Source organism: Nanorana parkeri, unplaced genomic scaffold (assembly GCF_000935625.1).
Source record: "Nanorana parkeri isolate BGI_ZX_2015 unplaced genomic scaffold, ASM93562v1 scaffold386, whole genome shotgun sequence".
NCBI lineage: Eukaryota > Metazoa > Chordata > Amphibia > Anura > Dicroglossidae > Nanorana > Nanorana parkeri.
The window spans coordinates 580,929-599,658 of record NW_017306654.1 but is presented as its reverse complement, the minus strand read 5'-3'; the positions used below and the strand labels follow the sequence as shown (position 1 = coordinate 599,658).

Here is an 18,730-nt window from a genome sequence, read left to right as displayed (position 1 = left end):
TTCTCCAGAGAAAATTTTTTAGCTCCTTACTCCTGACGCTAGGCAAAAAACTGGAGACTTGTCAGCAGGTGGGGGGTTTGGCCACCGGCAGGGGCCGCCCCTAGGCTGTAATTGGTCTTTAGTTTTGTGCCTAGCTTCCTTCTCCTGCAGGTGGCGATATTACCCTACCATTCAGGATCTACGATCTGTTGCCTGTGTCCTTCAATGAACGGGAGAGAAAAGGGCCTCAGTCATGAAGGGGTTAAAGTGACACTAAACTCAGAAATAAAATAATAAAAATAGCTTCTATTATATAATAATCAATGACTGTGTACCTCTTTCTGATGAACTACAATCTCACCTTTAGTTTACAAATTTGTACTGAAGTTAAAGTCTATAACGGGAGTGAGCTTGGAGAGGTGGCTACTTTACACCACACACAGCATCATGGGCAACAAAAGTAGCCATGTCAGCATGAATTCAGAGATGATTTGAAGATCTACAGATCTTGATGCACAAAAAAGGTAATTTTTTGTTAATAATTAAAAGGTACTTGAATGCATTTTTAAGATTTAACTCCTGAGTTTAGTGTCACTTTAAGTGCAAATTTGATAATTTAGTTGCTTGATACCATGGTCAGTAGATTGCCGCAGACCATTAAAAGCGCCGCAGCAGGGACAGATCCTGACAATACTGTCGAGATCCACCCAGCTGCGTGAGTGATAGCTGGCTCTGCCTCTCTAGAGACAGAGCCAGCTGTGCCTGACCCCTCCCCGTTCATTCCTCCACTCAGCGCTGGAGGATAAGAGAGGGGAGGGGGGAATCCCTGTGGGGAGCGGTGACTGAGTCACCGCTCACTGCAGGGGGACAATCGGGAAGTGAGCGGATCGGCGGCATGTTCCGGCTCACTTCCCGATCAATAGAGCCGACCTGTGACAGCTTCTTTGCCACAGGTCGGCTCCAACTATGAGAATGAGTGGAAATCACTCACCTCATAGTTCTCCTTTAATTTCATGGTTTTCCATTTATTAAAAGCTGTAAATATTCAACATGTGTCGCCAGGAAAACAGGTAGCCCACCAATGGGAATACTGACTTGTTGTCCAGCAGAAGGGTTTCTGTCCTCAGGTCTCCGTAGATGATTTCTACCGAATGGAGCTTTTCTACAAGACTCAGCAAATTGTATGTCAATAGAATAATGACCTCCTCAGTCAAAGTCTCTCTGTCTTCAAGTATGTCCTGGTGGAGAAAACAAAATAACTTGTTAGGTGAATCCATGACTGATCAATACTACACTAACCAGCAATAGGTGGGAAAAGCCTGAGGTAATGTGAGCAAGTCATCCACTGTGTGTATAATAAAAAAAGGTAGCAATGCAATTAGATGTGGTAAACATTACAAAACATTAAAACTTAAAGTACATTCACTATATAAAAGGTTTTTTTTAAGTTTATGGAGAGAACTATCAAATAATCAGGATTGAAGAATTGGAAGGGTATATGAAGTGCCTTAGTGCTGTTTATGGAATGATGTATAGATTTTATTTATTTTTCATTTTTGTATGTTTGTTGTCTATGTTGGAAATAATAAATATATATTGAAACACACTTAAAAGTACAAAAACAAAAAGTAGAAATTAAAACACAAATGAATGCGGTATGTATTAATAAATCATTAAAGGGATTTTACATCAACTGACCTAAAGTGACACTAAACTCAGGAGTTGAATTATTATGCATTCAGGTACCCTATTAACAGAAATGTATCCTATTTGTGTATCACTCGGCTGTAGATCCTCAAATCATCTCTGAATTGGTGCTGACACCGTCCTTCCTTCTGGAGGGTGGCTACTTATGTTCCCCATGGTCCCCGAGTGTTGTAAAGTAGCCACCGCTCCAAGCTGAATCCCATAATGGACTACACATACACTTTATGGTAATAAAGGCTTATTAACTTGCTGCTTTGTGGCTGGTATTGCGTAATAGAATAGGTAACAGCCAATTACTTAAGGATAATGGCTTATCTGTTGCACCAACTTCACATCTGGGTTTAACAATACATAAAAAATATGTGAAAGGTTACTAAGCATTCACCTGAATGGTAACGTGACTGGCATCCTTATAAATAGTCAGACAGCCATCCTGGAAGAGGTAGCAGTTGTTTTGCTCTAAAAAATAATTGCCAAAAGCCTCCCCGAGCCGCTCTGTCAGCTGCTGTGTAATGTAGAAATCCCATGGAACTGGCTGGGAATCCACCTGCAAGAGGCCACATTAGATAAGACTTAATTCAGGTTCAGAATATAAAAAATTGCACTAAAATGAAAACAAACTTTACATTAGCACAGGGCTGGATGTTTTATGTTTATTAATACCAATAAGTACAAGCAGGAAAAAGATTTAACCAACCTTTATAGCTACGTATTTCACACTTTCCATCTCCAGATCTGGCAGTGTTGCTATAAAAAGGTTGCTGCTCTCTCCTAAACTAATGTCACTTCTTAGTTGATACGTTTCACCACCTGTAAATAAAAAGTTAACCAGATAAAAACACAAGTCAGTGAAAGAAAACACAACAGGCTAAAATGTTGTCATGAAATAATTGGACCTACAAAGCTGGATGGGGTGCATACAGCCACCTATTCATAGAACTCATTCAATGCCTCACATTCTAATACAGGGGAGCAGATATCGGACAGCAGTAAGATGACGTCTTCTTGCCCCCATTCCAGGACATAAGGACTAAACTATATGGTCAAAGTTTGCACACTTTTGACCTTCACACCTGCACTACATGGCTAAAACTATGTGGACACCCCTCCAAATGATAGAATTGAGGTTTTCCCAGTGAATAATTCTGCAAATGCTCCATGTAAAGACATTTGATACATTTGTGCACTTCCAACCTTGTATAGATTATCTGCAGATTTTCTATGGGCAGATGGAAAGAGTGCAACGGATTCCTCCATCTACGCTAAACTGTGTGGATGGAGGAATCTCCCGGTGGGCCAAGCTTCAGTATCTTGCTAGTCGGCCCCACTGGCACTCAAAACACCTTAACAATGCCTGCATCCAATCAGATTGTTCAGGTATTGACAGGCAGTGGGGCCGACTGGCAAGATACTGAAGATTGGCCCAGTGGGAGATTCCTCCATCCACACAGTTTAGCGTAGATGGAGGAATCTGTTGCACTTTTTCCATCTGACCATAGAAAGTCTGCAGATAATCTATAGGTGTATGGCCAGCTTAAGGAAGGCACTTTCCTGTTCCAGCATATCTGTGCCCCTGTGAGGGGTTTGGCAAGGAGGAAACAGAGTGGCCTGCACAGAGCCCTGAATCCAACCCTTCTGAACGCTTTTAGGATAAACCAGGACAGCAATTGCAAGTCATGTGTTCTCATCCAACATCAGTACCCGACCTCAGAAAAAAAATTTTTTTGGTTGAATGCTCACCAATTCCTGCAGACACACTCCAAGGGTCCATGCTTTCGAAATGGAAAGTTCAACAAGCTTATTCAGGTGTGCTGGTCACATATCGAACTTTAGACCATATAGAGTATAGCCTCAGATCCAAACATCTTTGCTATAATGTCATCTATAAAACCTTTGTTCCCCCATCATGTTCAACCAGGTGGGACCAAAGCCCAAAAAAGAAGGACACTTGGGAAGTATTCTCTATTTAGGAACTTTGGTAATCCTAACCATTATGTTGTCCTGCTGATTAAAATATATATCAGCTACAACTGGAAAATGAACTTAAACGTTACCATCAAAACCCAGGGTAACAAAAAAGAAAGGAGGAGAGCGCTGAAGACACATCTTGTTGAATCCTTCCATAATGCCTATGTCTCTATATGTCCCTATATGTCTATATGGCTGCCAAAAAGTTAAACATCTTCAAATGTTGGGTCTGTACACATTCACTAATTTCACACAAAACCGAACTACTACAGTGCAAGAGACAGACGAGGAGGCAGCATACTTTATCAATGTTTGTCAATCTGAATAAAATAAAACTATGTCGCTTTTGCTAGCCTCTACGGAGCCAACACAGCCCCATGTATGTGTTAACTTTATACCCATATAGAAGGCGTGCACCTATGTTCGGAGTTCCCTTGTGAGATATATGGGAAATTAGGTTTTTGGTCTGTGTCAGTTATTTATTGTGTTGGCCTAAACCACGTTTGGATACTAAACAAGGACGAAATAATATCTAGGCGCCAAGACTGATGGACATTGTTATCAGAGTTAGGAATTTCCCTATCCTTGGAGTTGTGCCCGAGATATGGCTTTATGCTGCAGATGATTAGGGTCACGGGAGGACATATGCTGTCGAGATCTACCCAGCTGCGCGAGTGACAGCTGGCTCTGCCTATCTAGAGGCAGAGCCAGCCGTGCCCGCCCCTTCCCGTTCGAGAAACCTGGCCAGTCGAAGTCTGAATGGATGCTAGCAATACCAAAGGCTGCAATGGTAAACCTCTCATACTCTGTCAGGGTGTAGCAAGTTACACAATGAGACTGGAATTACATAGCTTTTCATATCAATCACCATTTTAATAGTTTCCTCACAATTACTGTATTCATCACAATCTCTTTAATCCTAACATTCACCCAAAACAAAAGAACTACCATTGTAGAAACTGTTTCATTTTTTACCAAGGTGCATCTCTTCCTGGCCCTTGATAGGGGGCATCGGACTGGCCTCCTGGTGGATATGTTCTGATGTCAATAGTTCAGATATGGGCAGCAGCAAGCTTCTATGCAGTTCTTCTAAATCCACAGAGCAGTCTGAAAGCACAACAACATGTTCAAGATCTGTTCAGCCGAATCAGAACAAATACACATTTGTTCTGAACAACAAATGTTCGCAGCACCTTGCACATTCACCATCACATATCATGCATGTAATAATTTAGGAACGCAAACTAGAAAACAAATAAATGTGAGGTTTGGAGTTGCAATCTGGTGGAGGCCTCCTTTGAAGAAAAAGTGGTGTGCATACATTTTATATATATATATAAAAAATATATATATTTTTATTATTATATATACACACACACACTATATATGTATATACAGTAAACGCCCCGTTATCCGGATTGGTAGATTCCGGATAAATGTAGTTTCTGATTGCCTAAGGAGGTACTGTTAAAAATAGGTTTAACTAATGCCATACCCCATACTATACCATATCATAAACTCTGTATTGACCATATTAATATTGAAATAAAGTAAATCAAAAGCAATTTAAGACAAATAGAGACACACTTAGTATTAGTGCTGTAATACAGGCACTGTGGGTACCTGACAGTGGGACTGGAGATCTACAGTATACTGTACTTTAATCCATGAGCAATACAGTACTGGGAGTGATTGCTTGGGGCACTTATTTACAGGATAATACATCGGCAGTCACACTCTTCGCCCCTGCTTCTCTACCCTCCCATGCTGCAGAGCCCTCTTTCCCTCTCCTACAAGGTCACAGATCCGCAGCACAGTGGATAACACACACACACACACACACTTATTATGTCCCAGCTTGGTTGCCCACTTAGTTCTTTACAGAGATGCACACATATGCAATAATAACCTCTGGTGTCAATCTAAAAGTTAGAAACTGTTAATGTTTTTTGTTTCTTTGTTGACCATCTAGATTGAGTACTGGGCAATTCTAACATTCACACACATACTTCTAATGCTTTTTATAAATTAATTTAACAGGTGCAACTTTTCGCTCATATTCTACAACATGCCTTCTTTAGCACATTTAAAAGCACCTCCAAACCTAAGCATATTCATGTGTATTAGTAGAGCAATTGGTTTCTTTTCAGTTGGACATTCTTTGGTCTCAAATTGGAGGGTAGCTTCAGGAAATCGGTCAGATAAACATACCCAGAGCTTGTTCATACACTCCTGACATCTGGCCTGTATGGTCCGTTTTCTCTTGGACAAGCAGAGTCTTGAAGGTGAGCAGGCTAGTACATCCGGTAGAGACAGACGACACAGAGGAAGGAGTATCTTCTCGACTCGCTTCTAAAATTGGGCTGTCGATCACAACAAAAAAAAAGCAAATAAATGGATTTAGTAACTGCCTTTGTTTCATGACAGTCTCTGGAGGGCATTGTGTAGCATAAAGACCATTTTAGCACACCAAACATTTGATATAGACAACAATGATCGGTTTCAGGAAAACTATTTTAAAAAGGTTATTTGGATTATATTAGTCTCTTAAAAACAAATATTTCAGCAAGCTGGAAAATGTATATGGCAGATGATTCAAAATTTCTATAACTGATGGTCTTGTTTAATAAAACACTTAAAACCTTAATATGTAAATCATTTAGTCAACACTCAAGTCTCTCCTATTTTAAAATACTAGGAGAAGCTATAGGCATGTGACAAAAGTACAACCCATGGAAATTGTGGAATTTTTCATCACATTTGAACATTCAAATGTTCGATCTTTATTCAAACAGCGCCTACAGATAAAAGTGACATATTTGAACAACACCTAAACGAAAATGCAGATTTGACACAAGGAAAAGAAAAGTCAAGTACACCTCCTACATTTACCACCAATCCATGAAATCAGAATCCAGTGTTCCAGATAAGGTGGTTGATTAGAACCTCCCTAGGAAGTATGTAGGTGCAGCCTTGTCTTATTTAAACCACAGACATCTAGGGTCTGGTGTTCTCTTTGCCACGGACATGTAATGGTATCATCTTGCCAAGATCAACAGAGCTCTCTAAGGCCCTTAGAAAGAAGATTATGGATGCCTATGGGTCTGGCAAGAACTTTTTAAAGATCGGCAAGTTATCAATCATTCCACTAGAGGGAAAAATCTACAAGTGGCGTAGATTTCAAACAACTGTTAGTTTAGGACCGGCCAGCCGCGCAAATTCAGCCCAAGAGCTGATCGTTTGGTACTGCATGAATTCTCCAAGAACCCGAAAATTTCATGAGAGTTGTAGGAAACTCTTGCAAAAATTGTGTCTCAAAGTTCATGCTTCTACAACCAGAAAGTGACAATGGTGAAAAAGTCAACAAATTCCATGGGGTGTACTTTTTCATATGACTGTATGTCTGGCATTAGCAGTGACAGTGGATAACTTTATGACATGACATTCAGCTAAAAACAACCCCAATATACACATATATACTGTAAATCCTACTATGGTACCTCAACTTCTTGGGACAAGCAACTTGTTGGAAATAATCCTCATGCACTGGAGTTTTCTCTCTAAGTGGAAACCTCCCCAGACCAGATGTGTCACTATCTTCTGACTCGTCCTTGGCCTTGTGGAACGGTGTGGACGCCAGCTGAGCAGCTCTCACGAAGTCACAGGTATCGTCTGGTTCTGCAAACAAAGTCTTGTTCCTGTCCGACCCAGACACTATAGCCTCTTCATTCAAGGGTTCAATGCCATCTAGAGTGTCCTTTAAAAGTAAGATCATGCAAGAATTAGCAGTCATGAGCTATTGAAACACCTCAACAGTGTAGATTTTTAATCACAAGATTTGGGCAAAGAAGAGTCTGAAAATCATGGCCATGCTTACATTACACACAGATCAATATAAAATGCATACATACAAAACAGAGACACAAATTCACTAGAGTTGCAGTAGACCGATAGCTTACCGTGAGTGGGACTTCGTCATGAACAAATGCTTTCGAAACAGCAGCAAGTGGGCGACGGGCAGTTGATGGCATCCTGTTCAGATTCGGAGAAGCTCTATTAAAGAAAAGGTTTTTGATAACCAATAAAATAAGGCGAGGCACAGCATGCATCTTTTAGTATATAATATTATTAGTACGCTAGATTGTGTGCTCGATTGTGAAAAACTACGGGCACCTTTATTTGGTGTCAGCTCTACATCTCTTATATTGTCACACTTACAGAAATGGAAAATAAAACAGAGGTGGCAAAAGTCAGCTCCCCAAATTCTTGTAATGGTGTCTGATTTTTTTCATGGAGGGGTAAGGTTTAGATCTTACGAATAACACTTTTTCGTAAAACAAGGTTGGAAAAAAAAAAAAGGAAGCATCACTTACAGGCTAGGTTGTGTTTCACATGTTTCATCAAAAATGGTGAATGGTACATCAGATGTCAGTGTTGGCAAAAGGTCTGTAAAAAGGAATGTAAAGCAATGGATTACCTGCAGCAGCTGGGTGATGTTAAATGTATTCAATATACACAATAGGGACTGAGCTGTACTGGGCTAGAATGTGTCAGCAAAACTAATCTGGCTCCCAGTTCTGAAGGTATGCCCGCTAACTCAGGAAGGGTTTACCCTCATCTCCCTATTGGCGATAATAAGAAGCAAGTCTCTGGTTTTACCTCCATATATTATTTTCTTCAGCTACTGCCATTTGTAATATATATTTAAACTTGTATTCTTCAAACAAAATCTGACAAGCCCTATATTCATGTATATAAAGAACGCCAATCAGATGCTCATCTGCACTTACCAGTTGATTTGGGTTCGTTCTGATTCAGAGGTGAGACGTCAATGCTTTAAAAGAAAATACAAACAGACTTTTATGTACAAATATCCAAACATTTAAAACACCATTTATATAGCTCAGCTACAAAAGCAGGGGCACATTTCCAACCACAATATTGCAGGAATCATTTTATCCTCATGCTGCAACTTCTAATGCAACAAGAAGTAGGTTATACAGATCAATGTCTGAGGCTGGCTGGCTGACCAGAAAGATATTGGGATTTTTTGGAGTACTATATCTTTCACCCCCCCCCCCATCAAAAAATGTTTAATTTAGGGCAACTGTTTTTCTAGCTTTTGATAACATGAGAAAGGGTTACAACTCTTGAGATTTCTCCTCACTTCCTGTCTGAGAAATAGCAAGAAGAGGAAATCTTGCATGTGTGAGGAAATCCTACCTGTGAAAGCTGTCACGGGACATTGGGAGATTGGGAGATTTCCCCTAGGTTCCAATAACTGGAAAATGCTGGTATAACCCTCTCAACAGGGACACAAGCAACAATAAAAACTTGAGGTTTTAACCCTTCTATATTATATTCAAGAACTAGTTACTGCATACTACTTTCCAACAAACCATTTCTGCTGCACGCTGCCTATCTGGGGCACTCACATTCTTCTACTGATTCCAGAAATCCAGCTATATTACTCTGCTTCTGTTATATGGACATACCTAACCCCTACCAAACTCGCACTGCTTGTTTTATAAAAAGCATAATCAGAATGCACACCTTATATGGGAAATACAGGGGTTAGAATAGTTAGAAAAGAACAATGGGAAAACATTTTTTGGTGTTAGTTTTCTTTTGAGTCACATGAGGACATACTAAGGTATTCCTGTGACCCGTCTATCCCTCCAATAAGCGCTAGAGGAAAGGAGAAGGAAATACCTCTAGAGAGTGGTGACTGACAGTCACACTCTCTGCAGGGAGAAGCTGTGAGCTGAGCGATCAGTGGTATGTGTTCGCTCAGTTCCCAATCTATAGAGCTGGCATGTGAAAGCTGCAGTGTCACACATCGGCTGCTCTGTCAAATTACGCACCGTTGCTTTTTTTATTCTTGATATTAGTAACTTTGTAGGATAACCTGATCAGCTATGGTTCATCTAACGCTCCTGAGCTCCTCCAAACTACCAGCATGAGATGTTCTAATGCAATGAACAAAATCTTGGCCTTCACACCATCAAAATGCAATACAAGTCAGAGGTTTTTGCTACTAGTAGCTGTTCCATCTTTAGGAGTAGAAGCAGGTGGATCTCTGCAAGATTACCATGTGCTGGATTCAGTCTAGCAAACTTTCTCTGTCATTAAGCAGTTCTAACCTGGGAAGGAAGATCATTTAGGGCAAGTGGCAACATATAAACTAGAGATGCACAGATACCAAGCACCGTACTTGGTACAAGTACTGATACTTTTCCAGCTCCAAGACTAGACTAGAGAAAAATTCAAAAGCTAAAAAGGCAGCTGTCATTTTAAAGGAGCATTGGCTACAGGCATTCCTGTTTTAATGTATGATATGATAGAAAATAAATATAATAGTGATGCACAGATGCAATTTTTTCCTGACTAAGTACTGCTACAAGTACTGATACCTTTTTCTTTAGCATCATGTGAGTTTTTCTAAAACAATACAGACTAATGATTTCAGGACAATGATGGAGCACCAGGGCCGTCACAGCTGCAACCACTATGACCCTGGAAAATTCTAGTGAAAATGCCAAGTATCAGCACCGATACAGATACTGGTATCTGAACCTCCCTAATAAAAACTGCACTGCTGCAAGAATTGGTACCCTTCTATTAACTAAAAGAGGAGGAGAGCACAAATCTCTTGGTAAATAGTCTAACACTGCTTTCTATTTGCCCATAGGTCAACATTAAAAAAACAGAACCTGCCTTGGGAACAGGAAAGCAGGAAGGCTGCGTTGCTCAGGATCCACATCATCTTTGTCTGAAGGAGTACAAGCACTGGACACTGTGGCTGGCCCAGATTGGGGCTCACTTTCCACCGTCCCGGACACTCTACTGGAGCCTTCAGTTGGTGCCTCCTGTAAATAAATTGTGAGTAAATTATGCTGTGGATGCTTCAATCAACAACTTCTATCCACAACTCGAAAATATATAACAAGAATCACTTTGCAAAATATAGATTTGGAGATACAAACGATGTGTGCTGCTGAGAATACAAAGACTATAAAAACCTAATGAATGTATAGCCAAAAGTAAAGTAGGGAAGCGTTAAAACCTTATCAGGTTATTTGCTGTTTGGGTCCCACAAGATTTCCCTTTACTTCCTCTCCTGGAGACGCAACAGGAAATAAGAGGGAACCCCATCATAGTAAAGGAATTTCCATCTTAGACCGTTGTCACTGCTACATTTGTCTGCACTGAATGATAACCCTTTAATACTTGTGCAGTTGACATTAAAAGTTTGGATTTCCCATCAGTGTTTGTGGTCAACAGGTGAAAGGAGTGAATCTCCTAACAGGGTACACAGGCAGCAATAAAAACTTCAAAGATTCTAACCACCCATCACTTTATCCAAACTTAAAAAAAAAAAAAAAAACACACACAGGACTTTAAAGAAGACCATTTATTCCAAGATCATAAAAGGAAACCTGTACCAAGAAAAAGATGGATGCTGCCATCCTTCTGACAATGCTAGTTACCTGGCTGTACTACTTTCAGAAACTGACCTGATGCACATATGAAGTGCAGACTGAAGTCAGAACTCCTATGCTGCATATGTATTCCAAATCATTGGATCAATATGACAAGGGAAATAGTTTTTCCTCAAATAAATCAGCTATCAAACTTCCATACATTGCCACATGTTAAAGGAAGCGGGTCAGGACAAAAATATGAGTGCTGCCATTGTCAACTTGCTTTTAAAATTGCAGGCTCAGGGTGGTCATCCTGATTAATAGCTTTATTATCTAGTGTGTCACAGACCTGGAAAAAGCATGCAGGCAGCGAGTCTGAAAAGTCTAAACTCCACCTGCACGTCTGTTCCAAGTCAGCGACTCACTATGTGGATGCGCAGAGCACTTTATTCAGCTCCATACATTATCTATATGTCTGTTTTGGGAGCAGTGGCATTCATCATGCTTTCTCAATTGTGAATATATGGGAACTGTTTTGCTGTGCTTTATGTAGAATGTTTTTTATCACAGCCTATTGATGTTCATTTCAGATTCATTGTTCAATACCTCCTTTCATATCCAAGCCGAGATGTTATTATGAAGATTTTCCATTTAAGATGGATTTTATTACAATATCATAGGAGGTGCTGACCAACTCAGAAAGTACTACTAAAGTGAGGAGCTTTGGCCACCTTCATCTAGCCGGCTGGCATGCATGCCTACAACAGAGTCAAATGAAAAACCTGATTGTATTCAGTGGCATTGCCAAGACCGGATTGGCCAGGGATGGAGTTCAATTCTATCAAACAATAAGAGCAGATCAACGTAGATTCTTTATAAAACCAGTTATCATAACCAGCTGCTGAAGCTCACGTTCTAAAGAGCTAATGTATCACTGAATTCTTTTAAGTTCCATGCGTCTATCTTTACCATACAGTACCTAAAATCCTAATGTACAGTTCAAACCCCTAAAAAACACATTGGCAGTTTTATTTGACCTATGAAATAAAACAAACAATATTGGACTCTACAGTTACTGGTGTGGAGATCTTATCTTGCCTCAAACTTAAGGATCCTGCTCTGGTGCCTATTAGAGGTCCCCTTGTTTGCAAGAGCTCCATAAAACGGTGTGCATTCTGCAGTATAGCACCTGACATCAATACTCTTCGAACAGAAAAAAATAAGGCTGGCTCATTAAATTTCCTATTATTCATTATAGTAAAAGGAGCTTCAAGCAAAAACTGTTACAGACAGTCAGTCATGCCAGTCCGTACATAAAGCAAAAGGTATTTAGCCCGATCACATAAAAGTCAAACAATCGGGGTAAAGGGTAAGCAAAACAAGTCGGCTCCTTTCTGATTTATAATTAATTTCAAAAATTTCAGGTCAGGAGTTTGCAGAATGGAAGTCAGTTTGTGGCCAACTGCTAAATGATTAATATACTATAATATACTTTCTTTAAAAAAGTGCAACACAAAAAAAAAAAAATGCATTTTTACTTTTTAGGTTTATATGGGTAAACTGTACTGAGCCGTATGGCATATCCTTCTGAAAATGTTAGCTGTCTGACAGCTATGATAAATTAATGGCTTCATTATTTTGAGTCACTGACCCAGATGGAGAATGCAGATCTACAGTTCTGGCTTTACTGTGACATTGCTGATTTTAAGGTTTGTCCTTTATCAGTGGTTTAAGAACTGTGCATACAAGAGTAGTCATACAGCAGATTGCATACATACTACAGATATACACAATTAAATATATGCAACACATTTTATTAAAATTTGGTTAGGAAGAAAAGGAGGATGCCAATGTCATAGATCTGAAGGACATTTTACTGAGTCTGAAGTATTGTAAAGACGTGCTGGAGATTGTTTAGACAGTACAGAATAACAAAGTTGTAGTTGAAGCTCACATCTGGCTTGACAATGCAGCTCCTATCCTACCTCCACGCTCACTTCTTCTTGGTTTTCAGTGCATGGGCCTTTTAGCCTCTTCTCCAATTCTTCAATCTGCCTCTCCATCTCCTGTCGTCGAAGAGCACTGGCTAGGAGATCTTCTGCAAAATCAGAGAGCAAGATCAGCTTTTTTAGTATCAACCACCTCATAGAAAACAGTCATTGCTTCTAAAGGTACCAGATCCTCCATCTTTTCACAGAACAGTCAGGTTTAAGAATGGTGTCTTACGTTTTAAAAAGGTAAAGCAGAGATCATCACAAAAACTAAACCTGGCCTTACCCTGCTCGAAATTTGACAGGTGTGTGGCATGCCTCCATTCGATAAACATTCGACTTTTGTTGGAGGAGCCAGTCCAAAACTTCTCGGCTAAACAGTGACTGCAACAATATACTGAGCTTTGGGTCACAGGAGGAGGTTGGTATATGTTCTCCCATGACCCTAAAGAGAACTATGGGATCAAAAGGTTACCCCATAGTTCTCTTTTAAGAGCTAGTTCACACCAGCCTCAGTGCGTTACGGCCCGATTCAGTGCTGGAATACAGTGGATCGCATCTCGACTGGCTCACTGCGTTGTGGGGCGGAAGGGGGCGTTGCATTATAGTCAATGGCACTGCAGCCACGTTACCCGGCCGCAGTGCAATCGCACGCATCTGAACGCGTGGCACTTCAATGCCTGCGTTCCGGTCTGGTGTGGTCAGGAAAAAAAGTAGTACATGACTTCAATGCACTGCCAGCGTCCCTCCTGCCCCAGAACGCAGTAAACTGGCCTGGGATGCAATCCAGTGCGTCCCGTCACCTGGGGCTGGTGTGAACTTCAGAGGCTACCCCTGCAGTGCGAGGGTAGCTTCTGAAGTCCTCTTTAAAAATCCTAATATGACTATTCAGCTTAAAACAAATCTGTACTTTGCATACATAGAGGCAAAATCGACTCTTCCTCTCAAACACTCCCCATTCTCTTTACTCTCCTAACACACCACTCAGCTATCTGGAGTGAAGGGCAAGTAGAGTGTCTCTATAACCTCCTCCCCCCTAACAAAATGTAATATATTACAGCTTACCAGCCCTTAGATGAAATGGCTGCATTGGATTTCTTTTTCAGGTTTTTTTCCCTTGACTTTTTGGTAATTCCTGCAAATAACATGCTTCCTGTCCATGGTTGGCTACGCTGACTCACCCCTGGATGGACTTCAAATATGTCTTCCTCTCTCTATCTCCATTACATGGGGAAGGGGATATTAGTACTTTACAGAAGGAAGATAATATTCCTTGGGTTTTCAGTTCGGTTCACAGGAAGTAAGAAGGACATGGCATTATGGCAAGAAAAACGGTTTTGTATTTGCTGAAAATATTTTTGAATAAAAACAAAATACAGCCACCAGTACTGGTAAGCTGCAATATATTACATTTTTGTTATTGGGTTTACCCATTGTTTAAGCTCTGTGCAAGTTCTGACCAGAGCAACTTGGAGCTTACACGGGGTTCTTTGCTTTTACAGGCAATCGGATTAATGATGGGAGTAGAGGTTGAGAGGTGTGAAGAGAAGGAGAGTATAAGCAGCTAGGGTGGGGGTAGCATTTAATAAGTAAAAAGTTAAACTTTACATGAAGCAATAGAGCAAATGTCAGGATTATTAAACCATTTTACTATTTGTAAAGGAGACTTATGGGGGGGAGGGAGTGATTTTCACTCAGCCTCATAATCTGAGCCGAGCTGTGACAATCTAGCTGTCACAGGTCAGCTCAGTAGATCGGGAAGTGAGCGAACACCTCCCCTGTCCGAACCTCCAGCACTGAGTGGCGGAACAGACGGGGGGCGGGCACAGCTGGCTCTGCCTCTCGATAGGCAGAGCCAGCTGTCAATCCCACAGCTGGGTGGATCTCGACAGCAATGTCGGGATCCGTCCCGGCTGCGGCGTCTCAGTATACCGCGAGCTGTAGACTGAGCTTTGGGTCACGGGAGAACGCTAGTTTGTGCTCTCCCGTGACCCTTAGGAGAACTATAGGGAAAAGCCCTGACCCCATAGTTCTCCCTTAATTAAAAAAAAAAAAAAACAAGTATTTTGTCATGAAAAAAAAAAAAAAAATGATTTTCCCCAAGCTTCCAGTCTAGACTCTGGATACCAATATTTTTATTGCAGAAAGGTGGTTTTTTTTTAGTCCGCAGTGAGATAAGAGGATCAACATTTATAGATAATGACACACCATAAACACTAACAAGGTTTTTAATATGCTAGATAAGAATGTAACTCTGGGCAGAGATTGTACAGGAAGGCAAAGATTACTTCCTCTACAAAGCACCTCATGTACTAGATCACTGCACATCAATTTAGGTATATTGATTCTCAATTCATTTCTTCTTAGGTTGTTAAAGCAAACCTGAACGGAGAGACTGACTTCTAAAACTCCGGCCCTCCAGCTGTGGTTCAACTACAAATCCCATAAGGCATTGCAAGACTGATAACCACAGGCATGACTTCCAGAGGTAGATGCATGATGGTAGTTGTATTTTTACCACAGCTGGATGGACCTAGTATGTCTAACCCTGCCTCAGAACTTTGAGTTACTGTCCTAGGAAAAAGCATCCAAATAAAAAAGTCAAAAACTCCTGATGTTAATACTCGTTCTGGGTCAGTGACTCAAGTGGGAAAGTCTCTGGATATCTATAACCTAGTAACATTTCCAAAAGGAGCCTCAGAATGGCAGCCAACTAATCTTCTTACAGTTTGTGATAATTGTTATAGAGCACATAAACAGAATAAAATTGATGGACTAATGTCTTTATTCAGCCTCAAATACTATGTAACTATGTAACTATGTAACTGTAGAATTGGACTACCTTCTCTCTTCTTGCGGACCTTCGCCATGTACATTTCTGCACGGATTTCCTCAATAGAAAACTCTTCCATTCCAGCATACACTTTGTTTTTACAGTACATAACCTTCTCTTCTTTTCCTTGTGTGCTGCTCTGCAGTCTCTGTAGAGGATCCTCCTCCTTGCTATGCTTCCGAGCACTCAGGACACTAGTAACTGAAGGGTTAATCTTGCACGGGGTACTGAGAAGGAAATTATAAGGGGAGAATATATAAAAGTGAATCTTTATTTGCCATCATTTCCTTCTCACGCAGTGCTCATGTCTATTATCAGTAACGTTCTGCTACTCCCTTCTCACACCCCTACATCAAGTCATAAACTTCCTATAACAGAAGATCACTTATTTGTACTTCTGCAGATCAAACATAAGTGAGACCGCATAGTAAAAGCTGATTAAAAGGCAAACACCATATGCAGTTTAAATGCTCTTGCGGGAACCATTCTATCAGCCAAAAGGATTTGTAATCCTATTTTGCCTTTTCTGTGAACCAGACAAGCCTGCCACAAAGCACAACCAGGTCTTTGATTTTTACTACAGCAGAAATGCAGCTCAGTTAAGAGCACATACAAGGACGGAGAAACTAGCACTCAACAGGGTCTTCTTCAAACACAAGCTTTATTAGTTACAGCATAAAAACAGCAGCAAATATTTGCCAATATCAAATATCTGCTGCTGTTTTTATGCCGCAACTAATAAAGCTCATGTTTGAAGATCCCCGTGGAGTACCAGTTTCTCCATTCTTGTACTTGCCATCAGTGAAGCAGAAACCCTGCCGAGCATGGCCGTTCTATCACAAGATTTGGGAGAGGTGGTAGAGCAACCTTTTTTTTTTCCCTACAGTTAAGAACCCCCAGTTCACAGTTTGGACAAGGACAGAGCAAAGTGTACGTCTTCGGGTACCCACATCACAGTAGGCGACACGGATATTGTCCGCATGCTGAATCGTCACAGGATCCAGGAGTCCCCATGTACAACACAGGCAGACACATTATGGGCCCTACAAGCAGTAGTTCTCTCAGTGTGTAAACATTACCTTTTGTTACATAGAGAATTCTGCAGAAATTCTATACTGAAGTGGTGTACTTAAATGCAATGTCATGTTAACAATATCAGAAGAAGTCTTACACTGTCTGATGCTCTGCCAGTTCATCCACATAGGGCGTGAAGCTGGGAAGACTTGGAGTTGGGTCATGGCTGGATGTCTGAGGAGTGCTGCGTGGCTGAAACAAAGCAAAGCAATCATATAAAATGTAATTAAGTCACCAAAAAAAAAACATCTAATATAAAGACTTAACACATTAATTTCCTTTTAATACAGAAGTTTTGCTGTTAAAATGCAGTAAACTTACTAAAGGATGAAAGTGAATGTGTTACCTATAACATCCAACCTCCAGATGTCATTTTTTCCACCAGTGATGAAGCTTATGTACTTTGTCATGCAGAAAAATCAGAGCTCGGAAAGCCAAACCTCACAATAAAGAACCTAATACAAACTATCTGATACTGTCAAGAGAAAGTCTGGTGGGGGCGTGGCCTGGCTATGGCGGAGTAGAGACGCTGATCCTTTGAGCTCCGCTGCTACCCGGGCATCATCCAAATACCTCATCAGCCACTCGTTCTCGCCCGATGTCTAAGAGGTGCAAAGCTGCAGGGGACACGCAGGGGAACCTCTCCGGTGACCTACACCCTTTCTTCGCCTCACCGTCTGTCTCTACACGGTCCGCAACAGCCAACCGCATGGCGCCGCTGGAACCACTGCGGCCTTCCACCGCGTCCGCAACCCGAGTCACAGCGGGCCTCCCTTCACTACTTCCCGTACGGGGGGGGGACCGACGGCTTGGACCTTAGTCTGGGCGGTTCGACCCCCTCCCGTCGGGATGTGGACGGGGAGGGCCCTGGACGACTTAAGCCGCCAGCATAGCACTGGGACCGCGTCGTTGTTTCCAGATCGCCTTGCTGATGCCACTGATGTTATGGTTTTCTTGTTATACCCTGCATCCCCTGGAGCTGCTGGAGGCGGCGCCTGGGGATGTTCGTGGGGGCACTCCAGGACTGCCTGCGCGGCTCGACCTGTAGGAGGCGAGTGGTGTAGGGGTACTGAATCATTGTCGGCTGCGGGAGGGGCGGGGTGACCCGGGTATCCCTGGGGACCCCCTCCCGCGCCTGCATACGAAAGAGACCGACAGCGACTGACCGCAGACACGAATTCGCTCTAGGATATGTGTTATGGCAACCTCTTATACAGTTTGAATTGTTGTTACTTTTTTTTTGTTTTAGTTTAATCCTGATGCCGCGGGTAGCGGCGGCTCATTGTTATATTTGAAATTGTTCTAACCTATAACGTTATTGTCTTCTCCTGCACTGCCATAAAAAAAAAAAAATGTAAGTCCCCCCCCAAAACCCAAAAAAAAAAATAAAAAAAAAAAAAAAAAAAAAAAAAGTCTGGTCATGCACTGGTCATTTTTTTCTCATTCAATCCTACGGGTATGTATGTATGCATGTATAAATAAAAACAGCAAGGATAGAAGAATCAACCCCACTGACTATTGTGCCGCTGTTAGAATACCCAAGCAGTGTACAGTGATTACAAAAAAATAAAAAAACATTTTTTTTGGGCAAACTGAGAAAAGGGGGGCAGGGTATCCGGATTTTCCCAAAGTGGCCAAACACTGGTTGAATTTTAGGCTGAATCAGCAGGACTCCACCAAAAGTCGACCACCGTATAGCCAGCTTAAATGCAAAAGTGAAATAATCCATGTCAGAATTCAAGAAATAAATGACA

The 18,730-nt window shown here is 41.3% G+C and overlaps 1 protein-coding gene across 1 annotated transcript in view; it reads right to left on the bottom strand.

Moving 5' to 3' along the window:
• BUB1B (BUB1 mitotic checkpoint serine/threonine kinase B) overlaps positions 1-18,730 on the bottom strand; it is a 38,413-nt gene that overhangs the window by 8,501 nt on the left and 11,182 nt on the right. The window contains exons 8-20 of the mRNA XM_018559258.1: positions 17,074-17,168; positions 15,912-16,129; positions 13,064-13,176; positions 10,372-10,523; positions 8,445-8,488; positions 8,028-8,100; positions 7,614-7,707; positions 7,155-7,411; positions 5,866-6,017; positions 4,630-4,761; positions 2,384-2,496; positions 2,072-2,233; positions 1,075-1,217 (exon numbers count right to left, since the gene is read on the bottom strand). Of these exons, the coding sequence (XP_018414760.1) occupies positions 1,075-1,217; positions 2,072-2,233; positions 2,384-2,496; positions 4,630-4,761; positions 5,866-6,017; positions 7,155-7,411; positions 7,614-7,707; positions 8,028-8,100; positions 8,445-8,488; positions 10,372-10,523; positions 13,064-13,176; positions 15,912-16,129; positions 17,074-17,168 (1,748 nt within the window). The remainder of the gene's footprint in view (positions 1-1,074; positions 1,218-2,071; positions 2,234-2,383; positions 2,497-4,629; positions 4,762-5,865; positions 6,018-7,154; positions 7,412-7,613; positions 7,708-8,027; positions 8,101-8,444; positions 8,489-10,371; positions 10,524-13,063; positions 13,177-15,911; positions 16,130-17,073; positions 17,169-18,730) is intronic.